The following is a 21,688-nucleotide window of genomic DNA, read 5'->3' on the forward strand; positions in this document are numbered from 1 at the left end:
TAAGCCAATATAAATGTGATGATCTGTCCATTCATGGCTGGGGCTTATTGGAATGGTACCATGAGGGTCAAGTTCTCAATCATGTGTCGGGCAGGTAGAAGGCAGATTTCTACTACATTATAATCTAGGACGAGCAGTATCTGTCCAATACCTATCTATGTAGTTATCTACAAAGGTTTTCACTTTTTGGACAATCCATCCAAATATCCTCCTAATAAACCCCTGCCCCCGCACTGGGACTACCACCATAAAACCCATTGTAAAGCCATGTTTCTGTCACAACCTCGGCCTAACAGCATTAACTTAGCTGTAGCTTTTTTGATTTACTTCAAAGTTGATTGCTTATAGAAATCGTAACATAAAACTAATCCCAAAATAGGTAGGATTTGCAGTCTCTTTAGTGCACTGCATAGTCAGTGCAAAAAGCAATTGGTTACCCGCCTTCTCCTGTTGTGGCTATGCGTGGAAGCCTAACGATAACGAGGCTGCCAACTCTAGCGCTTCCAATAAAAAGGCTCCGTCAGCTCAGCTGAATCTGCAGATTTTCCCTCTCATTCCACATTTCACCAAAAATGCCCAAACACTTCGAATACCTTCCTCTGGATACAGAACGAAACGAAATCCGTCTCCTGACAATTCTTCCCAGCACCAGGACTGCGTCTACCATCAGGTGCTCCCTCAAAACTGTGTCCCTGGACGATAACCCGAGCTTTGAGGCCATCTCGTACGTTTGGGGAGATACCTCAACGAAAACAGAAATGATTCTTGACGGTACCACATTCCACGTATCACTGAGTGTGGATAGGAATCTTCGTCTTCTTCGACACAAGCTCCGGCGGCGTGTAGTATGGATTGACTATGTCTGTATCAATCAGCATGATATCCTCGAGAAAAACACACAAGTCCCATTGCTGGGTCGGATGTATGCGAGCGCGTCTGTTGTAATTGCTATGATGGCCACCGATGGCAAGAATACTCGTGCTGCAATTTCATTGGCAAAGTCAACCGAACAAAAACGGATCACGTGGCAGGTTGTGGGATGGTTCATCCTGATCTATATGAGTAAATACAGCGAGTATGTTTGTGATCTCAAAGACATGCGCCTAGGCACTTTGTATGGCCAAATTGTGGGGATTCACAAGGACCCTTATTGGACCACGCATGTGGACATACCAGGAATACCAGCTGGCCAAAAGGGTTCCGATTTGCATGAGGGGGAAAGTAACGTTTTACCTTGTTCATGTGGCGGCGTTGGACGAATGGTGTGCAGGAATGGAACTCTGGAGATTTCGACAAGTCTTCACTCAAACCCATAGAGATGAGAAGCCCGGCATTTCTCGTTCTCCGACACGTGAACCTTACAGACAGGAATCGGTGCTGTATCACTTTCGCCAGACATCGCATCGACAGTGCAAAGATCCCCGAGATAAAGTTTACGCATTGTACAGCCTGCTTCCTTCTTTGCAAGCCAAATATCCTCCCGATTACAACAAACCGGTTGGTCAGGTTATGCACGAAACAACAGCTTATATCTTACAAAATGAAGGACTTGAGTGTCTGATATCATTCCGGCTCCAGGGTGGCCACCTTTCTAGTCGTTGCCCTTATCCTTCATGGGTCCTGGATCTTACCAGTCCAAATGAGCATGAAACCCCCTTATCAAAAGCATACCGCTATCTTCCCTATTGTCAAAAGTTTATACCTGCGATCACAGACGACCTGTCTACCATGACTATCCGGGCTCGTTGCATCAGTGTTTGTTTCCCTGTTGTACAGTTGGGATCAACAATGCCAGACATTATCAAGCAGCTTGTTGAAGTAGCAGACGTACATAACAGTTCCTGGGGTGACTCAGAATCCAGACGTATCAGTCTCTTTTTCGCGTGTCTGGGTCCGGGTCTTTATGATTTTGGGTTTGAGATCCAAGATGTTCGAAGCACCAGAGCAAGAAAGATATTCGATCTCCTCCAAAAAGTGGCAGATCAGGAGGCACACAGCATCACCGACTTACTGGGGACGAAACTTTGTGGTGTTCTTACTGCTCATGCTGGGAAGACTATCCTCGATATAAATGACTCCTTGGTTAAAGGATTTGCAATCAGTGGACCTGATGTTCAGCAAGGAGACGTGGCTGTGATGGATTCTGGATTACCGGCGCCACTTGTACTTCGTCCTTTTCATGAGAACGGCGAGCTCTACTATCGCCTAGTGGATTTTGCCTACATTCCCATGATGTCCCAAATGGCACACTGGGAAGGGGCATTTGACGACGTTCGGTATATGGAACGTCCGCCTCAGGTATTCACTATACGATAGCTCGTATTGTCAATTGACTTTGGAGCTTGGTCATACGATTCCTCGAAAGCGCCAGGATCTCATACTGTTGTAGTTATCATATTACGATAGCATTTTATCAATCTTTTCGTCTGGCCCCAAAAATGATCAGATCCAAGGCTAACTGTTGCCGATGGAGCCAATGGGTGGCAGGGCGGCTCCACTGAGGCGAGCCTAGTAATGTGCTGTCGGTCGGATTAAGCATTCAGTTTGTTGCTTCAGCGAAAAGGAACGCACCTAAAGTAGGCAGCAAGGTTATGATGCTCCTGAATATGTAGCACGGCTATATCTCTTGCTAGTTCATTATGGGATGCTCCTGTAGAGGCCGTGGCTCAACTACACAGCAGATATACCCAGACAGAAGCTCACATTGCAGTCTTATTAAGTGTTTATTCGAGCCCCACGACCTCATCTACTCTACCCAACAACTATCCACTAAAGATTCAGAGCCTGGCACACCCCAGCCAACTATAGCAACCTCATCACCACCCTCGAATCCCACAACTTCACCGTGCACTGTCCCCCACCTCCCCAGCTGCACCAACACCCGGCCCCCACCAGCAACCTACCACGCGACGTCTCCTTCTTCACCACCCCAATCACCAAAAGCGAACACATCCTCCTACTCATGCACTCACTCCTACAGCGGCACCATCGGCACCGACGCCATCCAAGACCTCGACTCTCCTGCCCACACGCGCCGCCAACAACCAGCTCCCCAGCGCGACGAATCATCCAACCTCCTCTATATCTGCGCCTACATCCAACAACCCGGCCGGCCGCTCCATCTGAGACGTCGTCACCGAAGCAGACATGACAAAAGCCTCTAACCGAAATTTGTCGAGAATGCAGAGGATGATGGGTCTACTACGTTCCCGGTTAATCCGATGCAACTCGTTCCGGAGGGATTGTGTGATGAGGTGCAGGTTACTGAGGCAGTGAAGCATCTTGTGCGGAGTGGAGTCCGTTGAGCGCGTTTCACACGCCCCGCGGTGGGGGAGATGCGTGGAGGGGGGTGTCGGTTACGTATGTGATTACGACGAGGGATTATTCGGTGTCCAGGGTGTATCAGGATTTCATGTTGGAGAGGGTGAAGAGGGAGGAGGGGGTGGATGTTAGGGTTGTGGTGGTGTGTTTGGGTTTCGAGGTTGGAGAATGTGGTCGGGGTTGTGGAGGAGGTTGTGAGGGATGAGAGGAATGGGAGGAATGTTTGGGGGGAGGTAGAGGATTGTTAGGGGGAGAGGGTGATGATGGTAGTAGTTCTAGTGTCAGGCTGTGGTTGTATATAAATATATGATAGTGCGGGAACTGATCCAACATACTATTGTATTGTGGAGGCAACGGACTATTTGAGAACAACAAGGTGGGATCATAAATCTCATAATAATATATAATAGTAGTCGGATTTAACATGATGGGCATAGGCGTGGTCTTATGCTCAAGGAAGTGCAGCGCTTGCATAGCTTGTACCACCCAGAAAAACCAGTTAAGCTACGAAGTCACTAGTAATCACAGTAAAGTAGTGTCACCTTCCATTATTGGCGATATTTATCATAATCCATTAAGACATGCGGCCCGCATTGACCAATACTTGAAGGTGTACTGTACTAACGCTGCATCTCATCCTCGCTATCCTTATCCTCGGGCATAACAATCGGCAATCCCGATCCCGAAGAGATCCTCTTCCGCTCCACCTCCACCGCAATCTCATCCAATTCCCTTTCAATATCCAGGTGAATGCGCAGCCCCTTCTCAACAAGCACATTATACACATGCCTGAGTTCATCGAACCCCATGCCATCACCCTTTCTACCTTCTTGCGGATACTGCTCCCGAATAATATCCGCCCGGAGATGAGTAAACGCAAGCATGATAAGCTCCTTCGACCAGGGACAGGCACGCATGCCACGGTAGAATACTTGCTTAGCCCGTTGAATATCATTGCGAGATAGCTCGAAGAGAATGTAGAGTTTCCAGATGGTGATGCTGGAGTGGCCAGTGGAGGTATTGGATCCTTGATGGATGGTATCGCCAATGGCTTTTTCGAACGCAGCGCGGACAGAGTGCATAGTCGAGCCGGAGTAGGTAGGACGGTTCAGTTCAGTGTATATGGAAAAGAGGTGCGTTGTTATGGGTACTGGAGCCGCTGTGAGACTGTCTGCGTTGGTATCGACGCGGGTGATGTCTCGTATTGTGTCACGGACACGTTCTTCGATGCGAAACCGGGACTCGTTCCAGGCGAAGAGGGAGAGAAATATGGTGTTGTGCCGGGAGATTGACATGCTTTCAGATAGGAGGGAACGGATGTGTGAGGGTTTGTAGACGTTGCTGGTGCGGATGTGGTGGTAGAGAAGTCGGGCTCGGCATTGATGGAGGAGCTCGGTCGTGAAGTTTACGAATGGCTTGGACTGGTCGGGTAGAGAAGCGAGTCTCGCGAGTGCAATGCGATAGCATTCCAGGGACTTGTCTAGATCAAGAGAGTTGGAGAGATACAATAGAATGGCCAGGCAATCTATGCACGATGTGAAGACGATAGGCTTCTCATTCGCAAGGCCGATTTCCTGCGCTTCTGATAGGTACTGGAAAATGTCAGGAATGTGAAATGCCGCATGATCATGGTAACTTACACTTTGTACCTTCAGCAGACTTGTCGGGCTGAAGGAAGGCTGACTAGAAGGATCCGAAAAGACCTTCAGATCGATACTACTTTGAGGCATCGCAAGGAGGAGATGAGATGCTTGAGCTGCATTTCCAGCGTCGAGAAGTTCCCATACCCAGGTGCGCCACACGACAATACTGTCCACCCTGTCGCGATCAGGCAAGGACCTGCTCATAGAAAGAGACGTCGCCCATACATGATCGGCAGCTGCTTGATTGCCCAAGCGCCGCTCCATTAGAGCATAAGCATTATAGAGTCGCAAGCTAGATGATCGCTTCTTGAGCAGTGATTTCGCGAATTTCCTCGCATCCTTGCTTTTACACGCGAGTTCAAGAGCAAGACCATATTCAGCTAGATCATCATTGTCAGGGTGGGCTTCTATCAATGACCGGATGACCCTGCGGACCCAAACAGGGTCAACGTCGGATTGTGAATCAGAAGTGGCTTCGCTCCAGGTTTTCAAGGCAGAGAACCAATTAGCAGGATCGGCAAACAGAGTATCCAGTGTAATGATGAAGTTGTGATGAGGGAAAAGGACGGGGTTCGCGACTGTGGGCTCATTTCCGGCAGCCACATCAGGAAGCCAGTTCGCAAGCGTCGCGTAGAAACCGCTTGAAAATTCGTTCCGCACGAAGCCATCTCCGTTCCAGCGACTTGTCGTACCCAAATTCTCAACCGACGAAATTGGCGGTAGATGACAGTAATAGAAGAAGCTATCAATCAGCACTTCGACTGAATTGGCCTGCCAAGCCAGCGACAAAATCTCTTCAAGATCGGATGCAATGATGACTCGGTAGGGATCATCTTCCTCCGAGTCATCGATACTGCGGGCTGGCAACCGAGCATTGACGATCCGCTCCCTTTCGTACGGTGTCCAGGAGGCGAATGCGGCTCGCGAGTTGAGTTGAAAATGAGGCTTTTCACTGCCACTCGCATGTTGCAGCACGTTTCCCTCGTTCTTCCACCCCCTGGCGCCCGCGTCTCCAACGCGGGATACTTCCGACTCCCAGAACTCCAGAAAAGCTGATATGACCTCTTCAGGGCTTTTGCTTCCATCAAGCGAGGTGGGTCGGTAGAAAGTCAGCTCCAAAAGACCTTGCCAGAGAGCCGCGGCATGCTCTGTAAACCCAGCTTCCCGGACGAACAACGTCAACCTAAGGATCAGATACAAGTGGACCTGATTCTTCTCCGATTTCTCCAGGGAAGACTTATTGAGCTTCAGACACTCAATAAATGTTGCAAGGCACCGCTCGTACGTAAAATCGAGAAATTCGGTCTGACGGAAGTCGAGATATCGGATCCAAAGGTTGATGTACTCTGAATTTGACTTCAGTATCGCCTGCCACTGAGCAGACAGCTTCTTGGTGTCCCAGAGTTTCGCCCCCTCTTCAAGAAGGCCGAGCAAAAGGCGATCCTTTGCAGGGCTCGGTCCAACCTTTTTCAATGCTTTTTCGTATAGCGATAGCTTGATGTCGGCTAAGCCCATCTTCTCTGCGTAGGTCAAAGAGCCAAACTCCCTCTCCGATCCTCGAAGGAGCGACTCCTGGTGATCGATAAGCGCGAGCCACGCAGAGATATCAGCGGGATGCTTTTCAACATTCTGAAGCAATTCTGCATTGCGCTGCTTGATCTCCTGGTCGGGGTCAGCCCGCCCACCCTCTCGATCCGAATCTGACTCGGACACAGCTTCCACATCACTGGGCAAGTCATCCTCTGGCTTTGCTTTGCCGTGAATTGATCGATATGCATGCTTCTCATCATCAGAGTCGACCTCTAACAGATCCAAGCGATTTCCATTCCTGGATACACTTAAAGAAATGTAGTCCCGTGACGTATCTGCGGCTGCATCCACCAGCGACTCTGGCCGTATCCGAACTAGTCGGGTTCTACCCTTGTCTAGTCCTGCCAGGAGGTTCTTTGCCTTTTTCTTTGACTTTCCTACACTGTGTTGGTTCGTGATGACCAGTGCGTCCTCGACAACGCTTTCCCGGTCGATCTTGTAGCTGGAAGGCAGGCCCAAGACATTGCCTCGTCCGACGCGATAATATTGCGGGACGCTATACCGATGTAGCGTCCCATATATCAGGTTGTAGCGATCGCCCTTGCTATCTATAACATACAAATCTGAGGCTTCGGGCGGGTGCTTCACGGTGTGGGTCGATGTAGATGTTCTTGGGTGTTCTGGAGTGGGCTCTCGGCGGCGATGACTTGCTTCCTTCCGAGAGGAACGATGCTCCCTGTGACCCCTACGACGGTCTCGAGACCTGGAGCGGTCATGATGGCTCCTATGTCTTGACCGATGCCTCGAGCGGTGGCTGGACTTGTCATCACGGTCGGAGATGTCGCGACTGGCGCGCCCGGGCGGCCGATCAGCTTCGGGCGGAGGTGCTGGCCGAGGCTTGAAGCTGGCGAAGCGCGGGATGGATTTCTTTTCCTAATAGAAATTTCAATTAGCGTGATGCGAGTAAAGTCCAGCATTTTCCGATTTGTTACATACCTGGGAGCCAGACGAATCCATGCTCCTGGAGAGGTGAGGCTGCTTTGAGGGGAGCTTCAACCAAAGGCGGCGGCGATGGCAGTCTGGAAAAACTGGATCCCGCTTCCCGCACTTTTTTCCGGTTTGGTTCAACGGCCTCAAAAAAAAGTTGCTCCGAGCCTTCGAGATCTCCACGCTGTCCGGGGAATTACTGCCCGCCAACGCTTGGAGTTTTGTCAACGTTTTCGGTGTCGATAATTGAGGGATGGATGTGATTTGCAACTATCGATAAACAAATTTTCATCGTCCAACATGGCCTCGTCCCTCGCCGCGCAGCTGTCGCAGATTGCGGCAAAGTCGACAAACCAGTTGAACCTCAAAGCACAGCGCATTGCGCACTCGCAGTCTCTCATCTTCGACTGGAAGGTCGCCACTACACAGGATTTCGACACCGTCTACCAAATATGCTTCGAAGGTTTCCAGGAGTTATGTCAGCTCGATCCTCGATTCGCGCCGTTCGAGCGTACCATCTTCAGCGAACAGAGCAAGGCGGAGGATCGGACAGAGATGAACGCTGCTCAAAATAAGGAGCTAGACACTGTTCTGGAAGCCTTCCTTGCACTTGTTGGAGGACATTTGCTGTTGAGCCCGGCCGTGAAGGCTGTTGACTGGCTTGTTAGGCGTTTCCGGTACGACTGGCATGGGAACCTGATCTTCGTTCAACGCGCTAACAGGCTTACAGTGTGCATGAGTATAACACAGAATTCACAATCCTCACTTTCCTCCCTTACTACACGACCCCACTCTTCCTCAATCTGCTTTCGATCCTGCCCGAAGACCTGACGCCGACCTTCAAAATCCTCAATCCGTACAAGAAGAGCCAAATCAACCCCCCACGCCATCCTCTCGTGCACAGCGCTACTACCAACAAACACTTCCTCGCAGCTGTCAACAGATACACCCTTCAAGTCAGCAAGCAGCGGGCGCATCATCATGCGCTTCTGTCGTTCTGGGCGGGAACTTTGACGGAGGCAGTTGCTGGGATGTTGGACTCAGCGCGCTCTGGCCGGCGGGAAGTCGAGAAGGAAAAGCATGAGGATGTTATCATGAAGGTCCTTCCTGTCCTCAACGACGGATTGGCTTTGAAAGATGTCTCCGAGCTGGTAATTGGCTGCTACATGGTTTGCGTTGTTCTTGCACAGAAGTCTTCTCTCCAAGACAAGCTTCTCGATGGACTGATGGAGGCCGTTGCCGGATCGTGGACGGAAGAGACTAAGGAATCAGGCTTGATTTGCTTGTCAGTCCTTGCACAGCAGAAGCCCGACGCCAGGATCCCGAAGCGGGCCTTTAAAGCAGTGCTTCGCTTGGAAGATCCCGTGCAGCAGCTGTCAGCAATTTCGGCACAGTACCCGACGTCTCATCTACTTCTTGGCTTGGTCGCTGGTTGTGTCGACGACCTCTCCAAGCAGAAAGACTCGTCACGTTTGGATTTGCTGTCCTTGTTGTTTGAGACCAACCTTCTAGGCGAGCAGGAGGCGGGCAAGGCCATGGCTGTAATTCTTCAGTCCGTCAGCCGTGCTCATACAGAGGGTGTGCTTTCTTTGGACGCTCAGACTCACCTCGCAGAACTCGTGCAGCACTTTACTCAATCCGAGTCACTCCGGCCCGTCTTCCAGAAAACGATTGAGGACTCTTCCATCGATGTCGCGGCACTCGAACATAACCTGCAAACTGTGATCGAATCGGTACCCACCACCACACCAGCTATTGAGGATGTCCAGATGGAAGATGCCGAGGAAGCAGTCGAAGATAACTTTGCTACTACCCTTCAGTCAGTAGCCGGCAAGAAATTGGATGCTTCGGCTCTTAGTGCGCAATCGATGCCTGCCTACGAGAGCCTCGTGCAGGCCTTTGCACTTGCTGTTGGGTCTGAGGAGAAATTGCAGGCTTTTGTTGACTTGCCCGGTCTTGGAAAGGCAGATGCCTCAACCTCGCCCCAGTACCTGTCATTCTTTATCCGCACTTTCTCCGGCTCATACCCCATCGGTACCAGAATCACTGCGCTGAACCAGATCTCTTCGCTCCTTACTTCCGTTAGTCCCGATGTCGATCTTCAGGCACTGCTACCCTTCCTTCTGGTGGCTCTAGCAGACTCTTCGGAGAGAGTTCGGCGCGAGGCAGCGGGCGTTCTGGCCGCAATTGGAAGCTTGTACAAGAGCAAGAAGGGGGACGCTAACGTCTGGGCACGTGACACGATCTACGGTAAACAGTCGAAGAACATTCAGTGGATTGCCGGTCGCGATGTGCAGAAGATTGTCGAGCGCGCTTTTCTGCCCGGCCTCGAGGAATATGTTCTCGATCAATCCCACATCGCCCGGGTACTTGAGACTACGTTGCGCGGATCTTCGACTTCTGACTCTGGAGCAACTGAGTTGAAGAAGCCGCTTCGTTTGAGCCTCTTCACCTTCCTTTGCTCACACGCTGTTCAAATGCCACTTTATGCTCCCAAGCTCTCCTTGCTTAAGCTTCTTAACCGCGTTGACAAGGCTGGTGGAACCACCCGTACGAAGGAACTCGGACCGTTCTTGAAGACATGGCGGGAAATGAAGGAACACGCAGCCAAGGAGGTTTGTGAACAGGAGCGTGTCTCTGTCGCAGATGTCGACCAGGAGGCTGTCATGACCGTGACCCCCAAGGACAAGGACGCCATTACTTTGCTCCTGTCCAATGTGAGCCCCTACTCGGACTCCCTACGGCCCTCTTTCGTCACGGCCATTTTCAACCGCATGAAGGCTATTTGGGGAACTGTTGCGGAGGAGCTGCAGGTCGACGCCGCGGAGAAGCTGTTCGAGATCTCTCTCGAAGATGTCCAGACTCCGCTGGTCCACGGCTGCAGAGATGTTCTTCGTAGTGTTGAACTAACCGGTTCTGTGCTTCTTCAGTTCCTTCGGAAGATCCCTGTGTCTATCACAGACATGGAATCTCTCGGACCGGCGCCCAAGCGGAGACGCACCAGTCAGAACAACATGGTCGCCATGACCATCAAGGACGAAGCCAAACTCAGCCAGCTTATGGAGAAGATGACTTTCATCCTTGAATTGGTCGACAGCTCGTCTCCGGAGGCTCATCCCGAGTTGGCCGACGGATTGTTCCAGACTTTGGCTGCCCTTCATCATTTCAAGTCCCAGATCCAGTCTGGCTTGAGCTACTTGCTGAGCTTGACGCTTGGCAGTCTTTTGGCCATCGTCAATCGGTCCAAGGGAACTGCGAAGGCCCAATTCGACACTTCTGTTATCCGCGCCGACCTTGTTGTGGACTGTGTTCGTACCACCGACAGCCCACAGGTACAGAATGCCGCTCTTCTGCTTGTGGCTGGCTTGTCCGTCATTGCGCCTGAACTGGTTCTTCACAGCGTTATGCCCATCTTCACTTTCATGGGCTCCAGTGTTTTGCGCAAGGACGACGAATACTCGGTCTCTGTGATTGATCAGACGATCGATCAAGTTGTGCCGGCTCTCATCCAGTCCCTGCGCAATCAGAAGCGCGATGTGGTGTCCGGAACATCCGAGTTGTTGCTCAGCTTCACTGCTGCTTTCGAGCACATTCCTTCTCACCGCCGCCTGCGTTTGTTCCATGCTCTCGTCACCAAGCTCGGAACTCAGGAATTCTTGTTCGCTGTTTTGGCAATGCTCGCCAATCGGTATGCTTTGGATAAGGATGTTCTGATCCTGATGACCGGCTTGGTCTCTGATGCTAGTGCACCGGTGGAACTCAGCGTAAGTCCTTCGATTTGCATGCAGCAATTTACTTGGTTACTAACTTGTTCAATAGACATACAGCAAATTCTTGGACCTGGTCAAGGATTCCCTCAGCTCCAAGCCCGGTATTTCCCAAGTTCTCCTTGGCATCGGTAGCGACGACGGTCGCGAGCCCCAGAAGGTTGCAGTTGACTTGCTTCGCGCGCTGGCTTATCTGTTCAAGCACTCGTCTCTGAAGGTCAAGATGGCCAAGGACTTCGCAACGGAAGGAGACGAGGTTGTTGGACAGATCCGTACTCTATTCTCTCGCATTTTGGAACAGGTCCTGGCCATTGGCGAATCCATGCAGGACGTCAAGCCTGTCAGCCAGGCCAGTGGTGACGTGCTCAGCGCTCTGTTTGGTACTCTGTCGCTTGTGGACTTCCTCGATACGATTGAAGTGCTGTTGCAGCGTCGCAACGACGAACTGCGTCGTAAAGTTCTCCGACTGCTGGAAGGTCGCCTGCGTCAGAACCCTGAACGTGACGGTGCCTCGCAACACCGCATGCTCGACTTCCTGCCTACTTTGGTCAACATCATACAGTCATCGCCTGACATTCTCCTTAAACACGCTGCAGTGGCCTGCATCGATCGCATTGCGGAGAAGTATGGCCGCAAGGAGCCGACCAAGGTCATCCATGCTGCCCAAGTGGTTGCTAGCGAAGCCTGCATCGGACAGGATGATGAACGTATTCGCATCATGGGTGTCTTGTGTCTTGCATCTATGGCCGAGGTTCTTGGAGAGGCTATGATCCCCGCGCTTCCCAATGCTCTCAGCCGTTCCCTTGCTCTGCTCGAGCAGAGTCTGGAAGATGGAAAGGAGAATGCACGCTTGCACGATGCCGTCTTCTCTTTCTTCTCCGCCCTTTTCATTCATATTCCCTTCATGGTGTCTGCCTCTCACCTGGACAGGATTCTTGTCCTCTCCTACAAGTCTGCTGTGTCTGAAGGTGTTGAGGATGAGAGCCGCGAAGAAGCTCTCCAGCTCATGGCACGCAAGGTTGATGTGGCTGCTACATTTGCTGCTATCGATCGTAACTGGCAGCATGCTGTCAAGGCCGGCCCCGATGCTACGAGGGAGACTCTGGGTGTCGTCAGCCTCGCTATTGAGAAGCACCCGAAGTCTGCTACTGTCAAGAACATTGCAGTTCTCACCAGTATCTTGTTCAAGGCGTTCGACCTGCGTCGTGAACAGGTGTCGCTGGATACCCAGGCCACGTTCGACTTGTCCGATGTGGACGAGATTGAAGATATCATCAACGAGGTCACGATCAAGATGATTTACAAGCTTAACGACACAACATTCCGCCCTATCTTCACGAAGCTGCTGGAGTGGGCAACCACCGGTGTTCCGAAGAAGGATGCTCGCGGCAGCCTGGCACGCCTCACCACGTTCTACAGATTCCTTCAGGTCTTCTTTGGCACCCTCCAGGTATGTCCCTTCATTCGATTTCGAATTGAATCTGTGCTAACCAGTTCAGTCCATCGTCACCGGTTACTCGAGCTACATTATTGAAAACGTGGTTTCTGTCCTGGGCAAGGCCAACCCCGCGAACCAGGACACCAAGAGCCTATGGTTGGCCACGATGCGCATGCTCAAGAACTCCTTCGAGCATGACCAAGACGGTATGTTTAGCCCGAATATTTGCCCAAGGCAGTGTGCTGACTCAAGTTAGAATTCTGGCAATCCCCCTCTCACCTTACGGTGATCGCCCAGCCTTTGATCTCCCAACTCGCCCACGCCAAGAACTCGTCGACGGCATCCATCGTCATCGCTGAAGCCGTGCCCGCTCTCACGGAACTCGCCGTTGCTGCCGATTCCACCGACAACCACAAGGAGCTCAACACGGTGCTGATGCGTCTGCTCCGCCCCTCTGCCGGACCCAGCGGCAAGACCGCCGGCGGTGAGAACCCGCATACGCGCCTCGCAGCGCTCAAGGCCCAGCAGTCCCTGACAGAGCAGCTGGGCGAGGAATGGCTTGCTCTACTGCCTGAAATGCTGCCTTACATCAGTGAACTGATGGAGGATGAGGACGAGAACGTGGAGAGAGAGGTCCGCAAATGGGTGAAGCAGATCGAGGATGTTCTGGGTGAGAGATTGGATGACATGTTGACTTGATCGTGAGTATGTTCTATATATCTAGACTTGGATGTTCGGCGTATCTTGGTTGGTGCTTGTAAATAAAAGTTACAGGACTTTTCATTGCTTTCTCTCAGTGATCATATACCTGTTATTAGACTTGAAGCCTATTACTTTATACCTTTCTTTGCCATAGATGTCTTATAAACTGTACGACGTTGTTGCCTAGTATCCGCTCTGATGATGGGTAGTACCTTCTATTAGCAATTCGCTTCATGTGATTCTTCCTACATCTCACACACATCGAACAGACAAGAATGAATTCAAGCACACCCACCCCCGGACTATCACTGAAAGCGGGAAAATGTGCCCCAGATCATTCTCCAACGAGCCATATAGTTATCCCACCTCTATGCAAGTCACATCAGTCAATATAACTCTGTGGTATGCAGATCAGAGTCAGGTCTTTTGAGCCAATGTAGTAGCATAGCAGTAAGTCTTAGTACACGTCGATTTTGGGCACCCACGCGCCCATAACACACACAACGTCCGTGATCAAGCAAGATATTATACTAGGGAAGTATGCGGCTAGTTAGCTGATTACCACTGCTTTTTCATAACGGAAAAAGAGTTATGAAATGCATGCAATGTTAATATAAATTACTACATCTTTTCAGAAACGATTTGAGAGGAACTGGCGTTTGTATATATAGTTCTTGTGTAGATATTTGATGGTTGTGTGAGATGGGATGGTAGTAAGATCCACTTTTGATTACTCGCGGGTTGTAAGTATAAATTGAATATATTCTTCTCATCAATAGTTCAACTGGCTACATAGCTTCGTAAATAGTAATGAAGTCCTTCTCCAAAAGTGGTCTTAGCAACTTCGATAATTGAATATACTATATACTATTGATAGGATTAGATCAGAGAACCTGCTTATTAGACAGTATCTGTAGAGGTAATATCTAGACACTACCAGACCAACTAGTCACTCATTTCGATCTTGATGATATGCGGGTTTATATCATTCCACTGTAATCACTAATCATACAACTGTGCTATAATTAGTTAGGGGGAGGGGGGCACTGCATGGTCGTCATCAAACCCCCTACGCACGCACCACCTAGTCGGTTGCTATAACGAGGGATTAATTAAGTCGTGATGGTTCTAGCCTTCTTGCCATTGTCAGGACGCATGTGCCGTTTTATGCATTATGCATTCATTCAATATCAGTTTGATAGGCTCCCTTCAGGGAGTGGAGAATGATTGCGCTGCTGCAGTAGCTAGTCCCCTTGCTATGACAGCCGCTAGTAGTGAAAGTTTTCTATTATTTGTATGATAAAGATGTCTGAGAACGGTCTCTAATATTTCTCTATCACCACACTGGGGGCTCAAAGCCAGCGATGTTGGCTTCCTTAACGAAGGGAGCTGGAACGATACTTGTATATGATTCTGCTCAACATAGTTCCGCTTAGGTTATGTTATAGTTTTACGTTGTTCAACTCTAATGATTGTTGATGTGATGTAGACCCATTCTTTGGGTTACTACTACCAATCAAAGGGTTATAAAACAACCTTCCTATTCGGCATAGACTTGGCACTGTGGTCGTAAGTTTCCGACATCTAGAGCTTGGTACGGCTAATGCGCGCATATGCAGATCAGCCCACGGAGATACTCTGCTGAGCGTGCTGTCATTAGCTGGAGGATTGTGATGTGCATGTGTTAGACTTTCAGCCATGGGAAAGCATTCGGGATCCCGATCCTGCCTTGCATTTACACAACACCAGCCATTGGATGGTTCCTAGTTACCGTCATCAATAGACCCCGGTTGTCAACCATATTGATATAGAATGCAGAATCTGCAGACAACGGCCACTTGGGATAGTGTTGGCCGCGGAAAACAGACGGAAAAAGCGCCTACCGGCCCGTTTCTAGGCGAGAAACAGCATCAGGAGGTGGCACCAGTGGAGAGCATCGAGATCCAGAGCGGGTACTCCATACATAGACGGGAGGTCCCATCGATTGTAAAGCCATTGAGAGCTCCACGAGGTCAGGAGTTGGAAACCGTGAAGAAAAAAGGCCCTGAATGCCGGTTAAGACCGGATAAATCTGGAGCAAACCGGCTCAAACCCGGCGCGGTTATCCTCGCTTGGTTGCGGGAATGAAGGATGCACCGATGTCGAGCAAGTGAATGGGGCCGGGAAACCGATGCTGGATCTATAGAGGCCGAGTTCATCTTTGGTCGCTAGTTTCAGTTGTAAACTGATCATTCATCGCGACAGTTTGACGATTGATTGTGTCAAGGCGCAGGGACGAGGCAAGCGAGGGTCGGAGCCAAGCTCAAATAGCGGTGCGACCAGCAGGACTGACTGGTCAGAAGCACACGGCGGTCACCGCCAATCGGCATGGCTGGTCAACGTTGTCACATCAAGGGCGTGGACTTTGATCCATCCGTCGTCATCGCCATTCACCACCTTCGCCGATCATCCGAGAGGTGTGCAACATCATAGAATAGTCTCGTCGCTCCGATGTCGCAGGCTCGCAGCACGTGGGAACGGACTGGTTGACAAGTCATGAAGATTATAGAACCTAGACCATCAAATTCACATCGAATCAGTCAATAATGCCTGACTGACTGAACGGGTTTTATGTTGCGTAAGGATCAGAAGGTGCGTAGCTCAATGGCGTGAGATCTACCACTATCACGCGAGGGACTGCGATGATTGTCCGGTCAAGAATGTTGGAGCTGTTGTGACCAGACTCTTGCAGGACCCAGCTCCTAAAAGGATACGCGTATATAGAACAGCCCTGCAAATAATAGTAGACCGACAATCATGGCAGACCAGCTAGCACTGGCGTCATTTGCAATCCTGTGACCGTATTCCTGGCTAGTCGAGCAGTTTGCGCCCTTCGGGCCAATTTGCTGTAGGGCGCGCAGGCTTTGGTCGGCAGTTGTCATTGAAGGGCGCGACGGGCTGCCCGCCAATCGCTGCGTTCCCGAGCAACTGACTTCAACACACGGACTTCATTCCATGGACTCCATCGAACTGGTCGGTCACCGTGCAGGATGCTCGTCGGCCTATCATCGTGCTCGGATGCTTCGTTTTTAGGCTTTTTTGCGTTCACTCGGTCCCTTAACCCGCATGTTTCTGGACCACTTCTAGCACCCCCCTTGGATCGGATATCAAAGCAATCACCCCGTGCACGTGGATGGATTGTTCAGCATGACTCACAGCAGAGACGATGTAAAAGAGGGAGTGGCATCGTCCAGGTGGAAGTGAAAAAAAACATACATATTGAGACGAGACTGCTGCAAGCCCGAGAATAACCAGAGACCCAGCATCAAACCGGAAATTGTTCCTGAACAGCATCAGATCCAGTTCTCGAACGCTGCTCCACCGCTGCTTTTCCATTACCCAACGGCAACTGCCCGTCACCCCATCCCTACATTCACTCTTGTGCCATTTTTTATTTTCTATTACTCGTTTCTATTTTTTATTATCTCCTTTTTCTAGAAGGAATCCTGAATATAATAAAAAGCAGTACTCCGCAGTTGTTCTACCCGGATTTCTTTTCTCCAGCATTGCAGTCTCCCACTACAACATCCACTTACCGGTTGCTTCTCCGTGGGTGAATTGGTGATCTTGTATCGCCAGTCCCCTTCTATACACTGCCGCTTCCTTTCTATACTTCTACAACTACAATGGCGACCTCATCCATCCTCACGCGCGGCTCCAGCTCCCTTGCCAACTTGACGCGCTCCCGCCCCAAAGTTGATATCATCCTCGCCGATCAAACGGATGGTCTGGTCCCTTCATTCACCACGGGAGACACCATCAAGGGTACGGTCACCATCACGGTCGATCATGACACTCGCTTTGATGATCTAGAGATTACCTTCGAGGGTATGTTGGTTCATAGCAACCCAGTGGAACCATACTGATCGGGTCAGGTACATCGAGGACCTCGGTGGAGCGCCAATCCATGCCCGGCCGCACTGGAGCGTACCATACCTTCCTGCGACTGCGACAGCCCATTGATGAGACCGCATATCCTACCCCCCGGGTGCTCGAACCCGGGCGCAACTATGAATTCCCCTTCACCTTTGTAGTGCCCGAGCGCCTGCTGCCTCACATCTGTAACCACGCCAAAACCAATCTACATGTCGAACAATCCCACACGCTACTGCCCCCCACGTTTGGGGATCCCATGATCGCCAGCAACCGCAAGTCGGTCATTGACGACATGGCCCCCGAAATGTGCCGCATCTCCTATCTCGTTCGTGTGACCCTCCAGCGAAAGCCCATGGCCCAGAACGCCTCGCCGGTGACGCTAGTGTCCGTCGGGAAAAAGGTGCGGGTCATTCCCGCCGTCGAAGAGGAACCACCCCTGAATGTGGAGGACAATGATGGCTTGTACAGCGTCCGCAAAGAAAAAGATGTGAAACGTGGCTTGATGAGGGGGAAGCTGGGCCGATTGGTGGTGGCTGCTGCCCAGCCCAAGCCCGTGCAGTTGAAGAGTACATCCGACACTGGGAACTGCGATTCGGTGAGCACCGTGGCCACGATGCAGCTGCGTTTCGATCCGGTGGGCAACGAGCAGCCCCCTCGTCTAGGCACCGTATGGAGTAAACTCCGAGTGTCCACTTTCTACAGCTCCGATCCGTGGGGAGATTATCCGTCCGCGGCGTGCATCAAAACCTGGGCGCAGATGGGCCGGGCAATGTACACCGAGACTGTGCCACTGTCCACCATGTGTGTTGCATCGGCCCAATGGACCAAACACACCGACGCCGATCTCGAACGCCGTGACTCCATGTACTCAACTTCGTCGACGGACTCTCTGCCGCCGGGCCCATCTGCCTCGTTCGCGGGCAACACCTACTATACCGCGTCGGTCGTCGTGCCCATCACCCTTCCCAAGGCCAAGTCGTTCGTGCCGACGTTCTACTCCTGTTTGATTGCGCGCGCCTACGCTCTGGAGCTCAGCATCTCCTATCACGCGGCGAACTCCAGAATTCTGACGCCCACCGCATCCCTGAAGGTCCCCCTTCAGCTAACCTGCGAGGCGCAGCCCGGCGCCGGATCCAAGGGCACCGTGGTCGACATCTCCCAGGATGAAGTGAACACGCAGTTTTTCAGCCCTCGCAGCATTGCGCCCCCATCTGTGTCCGAGCTCGTCCCCATTGCACCACCCGAGTATACGTCCATCCCGGTCTCCAACTTGCCTCCTGACCGCTCGCGAATGTTACCACCGACATCGGTACCTAACACAGGCAGTGTTAGAGTTTAGGGGCGGCCTGCTATTTGGTAGTTGCCAAGCAGCACAGCATCCGGAAGGAGTGGAGTGGATCCCGATGTTACCTTCTTTCTCTTCTATTGGCGTTCTGGTTTCATATGGTTACAATATACCCAGGTCCCTTGTCACAGGTTTGCAAAGTACGAGCAGAAAAGTTATTGTTTCATTTCTAAAATACCCAGCATACGGTCGATTTACCAAGCATTGCATATGGCTCGATTGGGAAAGGAAATTCCGTTCCTCTTAGTTAATTTTTAATGAATAGTCGTTTAATTTCAATTATGACCAATAGTCCTCTTTAGCCTGAATTTGTAGTGGTTACCCCGAGAGTTTCTTCAGACCCAGTATGAATGTACTGACAGTGGTGGAGTATAAGCGTTTCAGCTGGGGGACCCACCCTTTTAATCCGGGGTAATGAACCTCCGAACAAGGCATCATCCTGCCTGAACCGGTTCTCGGCGAGGCTATTCCCACATTGACTAAGTAGTGCAGGGTTACACAAGCCCCTCCCAGCCACACCCTCTTCGGGTCTTCTTTCACGGTGCCTGGCAGCACATGATGCATCTACACCATGGAGTAAGCGGAATTGTATCTCCGTTGATGCAGTGCTAGCATACCTCAGAATGTCTCCACCATCCCAATAAATGATATATGAACCCTGCTTATCCTTCCACGGCGTTGAGCCTTCATTAAAGCTATAGTAGCACATCTAATCTACCCTCTCTGCATCAAATCGTCAGATGCACTCACATACAGACCCAATATGGCAATTATAACCATGGATCTAGACACCTGTCATGTTTCAAACACCAGAAGTCTCTTCCATTGTTCATTAAATCCACTTATCAGACCAATAGACAGTGCTGACAGGGGAAATGAGTTGGTGACCTCTTTGAAGTCATTCACAAGAATGTTGTGGTTACATGCGTGCAGGTCTGCATTCACTGCTGTGACTGATTTGAAGCAGACAAGCAGACAGTATGAGTATAAGTATGAGAGCCAATGACCCTCCGTCAGTCTCTACCTACAGCACAAGTCGACTGGTTCGCTCCCTACTTGCACATTCCTTATCATCAAGCTTGCCTTGTAATCCCAAGGCTGACTCTCCTTTAAATTCTACCCATTCCATTCTTGTTGATCATTTTTGGATTCTTCTTCTTCATCTTCGAAGATGAGGTTCTTCTCTCTTCTCCTTATGACCTTGGTCTCGCTGGTCAGCGCTGCTCATCGGCCCCCTCAACACCGCCCCCAACACCACCCTCGTCCCGTTGAACCAGCTCGACCTGGTGACTTCCAGCCTAGCCACATAGAACCTGGCTGGCATCCTCACGAGCTGGTAGCGCGCAACACCAGCGCAGAATACAAGTCCATTGCCTACTTTGTGAACTGGGTGAGTTATTTTACCAGTCTGTCAATCATCAATACACATGCTTGGATATAAACTCATTGAGCAAAGGCAATCTACGGCAGGCACCACAACCCCCAGGATATCCCCATCGACAAACTGACCCACGTTCTCTACGCCTTCGCCAACGTCCACGCCAACGGCGAGGTTTACCTCTCCGACACATATTCAGACATTGAGAAGCGCTTCCCTAGTGACTCGTGGAACGATGTCGGGAATAACGTGTACGGATGTGTCAAGCAACTCAATCTCCTGAAGCAGAAGAATCGCAGTTTGAAGGTGCTTCTATCGATTGGAGGCTGGACATATTCAAGCAATTTTGTGACCCCGGCCAGTACGGACCAAGGCAGGAAGACTTTCGCTTCTTCGGCGGTCAAGTTGCTGGCCGATTTGGGCTTTGATGGATTAGATATTGACTGGGAGTACCCTGCCAACGAAGCCCAGGCTACAGATATGGTTTTACTTTTACGTGAGGTTCGAGAGGTACGCTTTGTCTTCCCACTACCATACACATAAAACACCCACTGACACTTTGGGCAGGAGCTAGACAAATACAGCCGCGAGCACGCCAACGGAACCCATTTCCTCCTCAGCATAGCTACTTCAGCCGGTAAGACCATTGACCCTAATTCTACTTCAAGGCTGACTCCTCATTCTAACCACCAGGCCCCTCAAAATATAACACCCTCCACATAGCCAACATGAACACGTACCTTGACTTCTGGAACCTCATGGCCTACGATTACGCCGGCAGCTGGGATTCCACCGCAGGACACCAGGCCAATCTCTACCCATCTCGGGATACCCCTATCTCGACACCCTTCAACACGGAGCAAGCCATCTCCGCGTACGTGGCCGCTGGTGTTCGCCCCAACAAGCTCATTCTCGGGATGCCGCTCTACGGGCGCGCCTTCACAAACACCGAGGGACCTGGTAAACCGTACAATGGTATTGGCCCGGGAAGCTGGGATGTAGGGGTCTGGGACTACAAGGCGCTTCCCCCCGCAGGGGCCAGTGTTTCTGAGCTGAGCGATCTCGGCGCGAGCTACTCGTATGATGCTGGCCAAAGGACTATGATAAGCTATGACACGCCTGCCATCGCTAGGCAGAAGGCGGAGTATATCAAAAACAAGGGTCTTGGGGGTGCGATGTGGTGGGAGACTTCTGGGGATAAGACTGGGTCGGAGAGTTTGATTGCTACTGTAAGTATTCTTGCATCCTTTGGGGGGAGCTGGGTCGTGGCTAATGCTCATGTAGGTCGTGGACTCGCTAGGTGGTGTCAGAGCTCTGGATAGCTCAATGAATCACCTAGAGTATCCCGAGTCGCAGTATGACAATGTGAAGAAGGGGTTCCATTGATTTGATCAAGGTCTGATAGAGGTGATTGTGAGACGATAGATTGGTTAGAGTTGTGATCAGAGATACTTATGGTTTTGTCTGTACATCTAGAATAGACGGACTCATCAAAGTAATGCAAGACATTGTGGTTGCTGATTGAGTGAATTCGTGTATGAAGGTGTAGCAAAGAGGCACCTGACTTGGCGGACATTCTGGCAGGTGTACCTCTTCATCCATACTCCGTGTCTTTCTGCCCATCCCAGTCGCTCTTTCACCACTCCCATCATCCTCTTTCTT

At 50.9% G+C, this 21,688-nt stretch overlaps 6 protein-coding genes across 6 annotated transcripts; 4 read left to right on the forward strand and 2 right to left on the reverse strand.

Moving 5' to 3' along the window:
• Positions 1-572: 572 nt before the first annotated feature.
• ASPBRDRAFT_28586 (uncharacterized protein) lies at positions 573-3,164 on the forward strand (the record flags this gene model as incomplete). Its single annotated transcript, XM_067622531.1, has 3 exons — positions 573-1,262; positions 1,396-2,298; positions 2,634-3,164. 3 exons carry the CDS (start codon positions 573-575, stop codon positions 3,162-3,164), a joined length of 2,124 nt encoding a protein of 707 aa, XP_067480584.1.
• On the reverse strand, positions 3,141-3,703 carry ASPBRDRAFT_41004 (uncharacterized protein). Its single transcript, XM_067624477.1, has one exon. It carries the CDS (start codon positions 3,652-3,654, stop codon positions 3,403-3,405), a length of 252 nt encoding a protein of 83 aa, XP_067480585.1. The 5' UTR covers positions 3,655-3,703; the 3' UTR covers positions 3,141-3,402.
• Positions 3,700-7,551, reverse strand: ASPBRDRAFT_173939 (uncharacterized protein). The gene is made up of 3 exons (XM_067619760.1): positions 7,491-7,551; positions 4,962-7,427; positions 3,700-4,913 (listed from the first exon to the last, which is right to left on the reverse strand). The coding sequence occupies exons 1-3, from the start codon at positions 7,509-7,511 to the stop codon at positions 3,942-3,944; spliced, it is 3,459 nt and encodes a 1,152-aa protein (XP_067480586.1). The 5' UTR covers positions 7,512-7,551; the 3' UTR covers positions 3,700-3,941.
• Positions 7,552-7,781: 230 nt separating this feature from the next.
• On the forward strand, positions 7,782-13,385 carry utp10 (snoRNA-binding rRNA-processing protein UTP10; the record flags this gene model as incomplete). Its single annotated transcript, XM_067620734.1, has 5 exons — positions 7,782-8,158; positions 8,212-11,245; positions 11,301-12,698; positions 12,748-12,892; positions 12,943-13,385. 5 exons carry the CDS (start codon positions 7,782-7,784, stop codon positions 13,383-13,385), a joined length of 5,397 nt encoding a protein of 1,798 aa, XP_067480587.1.
• A 3,668-nt stretch (positions 13,386-17,053) lies between these two features.
• On the forward strand, positions 17,054-18,642 carry ASPBRDRAFT_122399 (arrestin (or S-antigen), N-terminal domain protein; the record flags this gene model as incomplete). The annotated part of the gene is made up of 2 exons (XM_067617509.1): positions 17,054-17,255; positions 17,303-18,642. The coding sequence occupies 2 exons, from the start codon at positions 17,054-17,056 to the stop codon at positions 18,640-18,642; spliced, it is 1,542 nt and encodes a 513-aa protein (XP_067480588.1).
• Positions 18,643-19,219: 577 nt separating this feature from the next.
• On the forward strand, positions 19,220-21,531 carry ASPBRDRAFT_73754 (glycoside hydrolase family 18 protein; the record flags this gene model as incomplete). The annotated part of the gene is made up of 6 exons (XM_067629222.1): positions 19,220-19,224; positions 19,825-20,038; positions 20,105-20,536; positions 20,594-20,663; positions 20,720-21,255; positions 21,311-21,531. 6 exons carry the CDS (start codon positions 19,220-19,222, stop codon positions 21,410-21,412), a joined length of 1,359 nt encoding a protein of 452 aa, XP_067480589.1. The 3' UTR covers positions 21,413-21,531.
• Positions 21,532-21,688: the final 157 nt, after the last annotated feature.

This window comes from Aspergillus brasiliensis (genome assembly GCF_001889945.1).
Source record: "Aspergillus brasiliensis CBS 101740 unplaced genomic scaffold ASPBRscaffold_4, whole genome shotgun sequence".
Classification (NCBI taxonomy): Eukaryota; Fungi; Ascomycota; class Eurotiomycetes; order Eurotiales; family Aspergillaceae; genus Aspergillus; species Aspergillus brasiliensis.

What these genes read in the sequence shown, in the direction of transcription:
- ASPBRDRAFT_41004 (XM_067624477.1), bottom strand. Translation starts at nt 3,654, where the DNA reads ATGTTGGATCAGTTCCCGCACTATCATATATTTATATACAACCACAGC.
- ASPBRDRAFT_173939 (XM_067619760.1), bottom strand. Translation starts at nt 7,511, where the DNA reads ATGGATTCGTCTGGCTCCCAG. An exon ending in TGGATTCGTCTGGCTCCCAG is followed by an intron (nt 7,428 to 7,490) that starts GTATGTAACAAA and finishes AATTTCTATTAG; the next exon opens with GAAAAGAAATCCATCCCGCG. An exon ending in GTCTGCTGAAGGTACAAAGT is followed by an intron (nt 4,914 to 4,961) that starts GTAAGTTACCAT and finishes GACATTTTCCAG; the next exon opens with TACCTATCAGAAGCGCAGGA.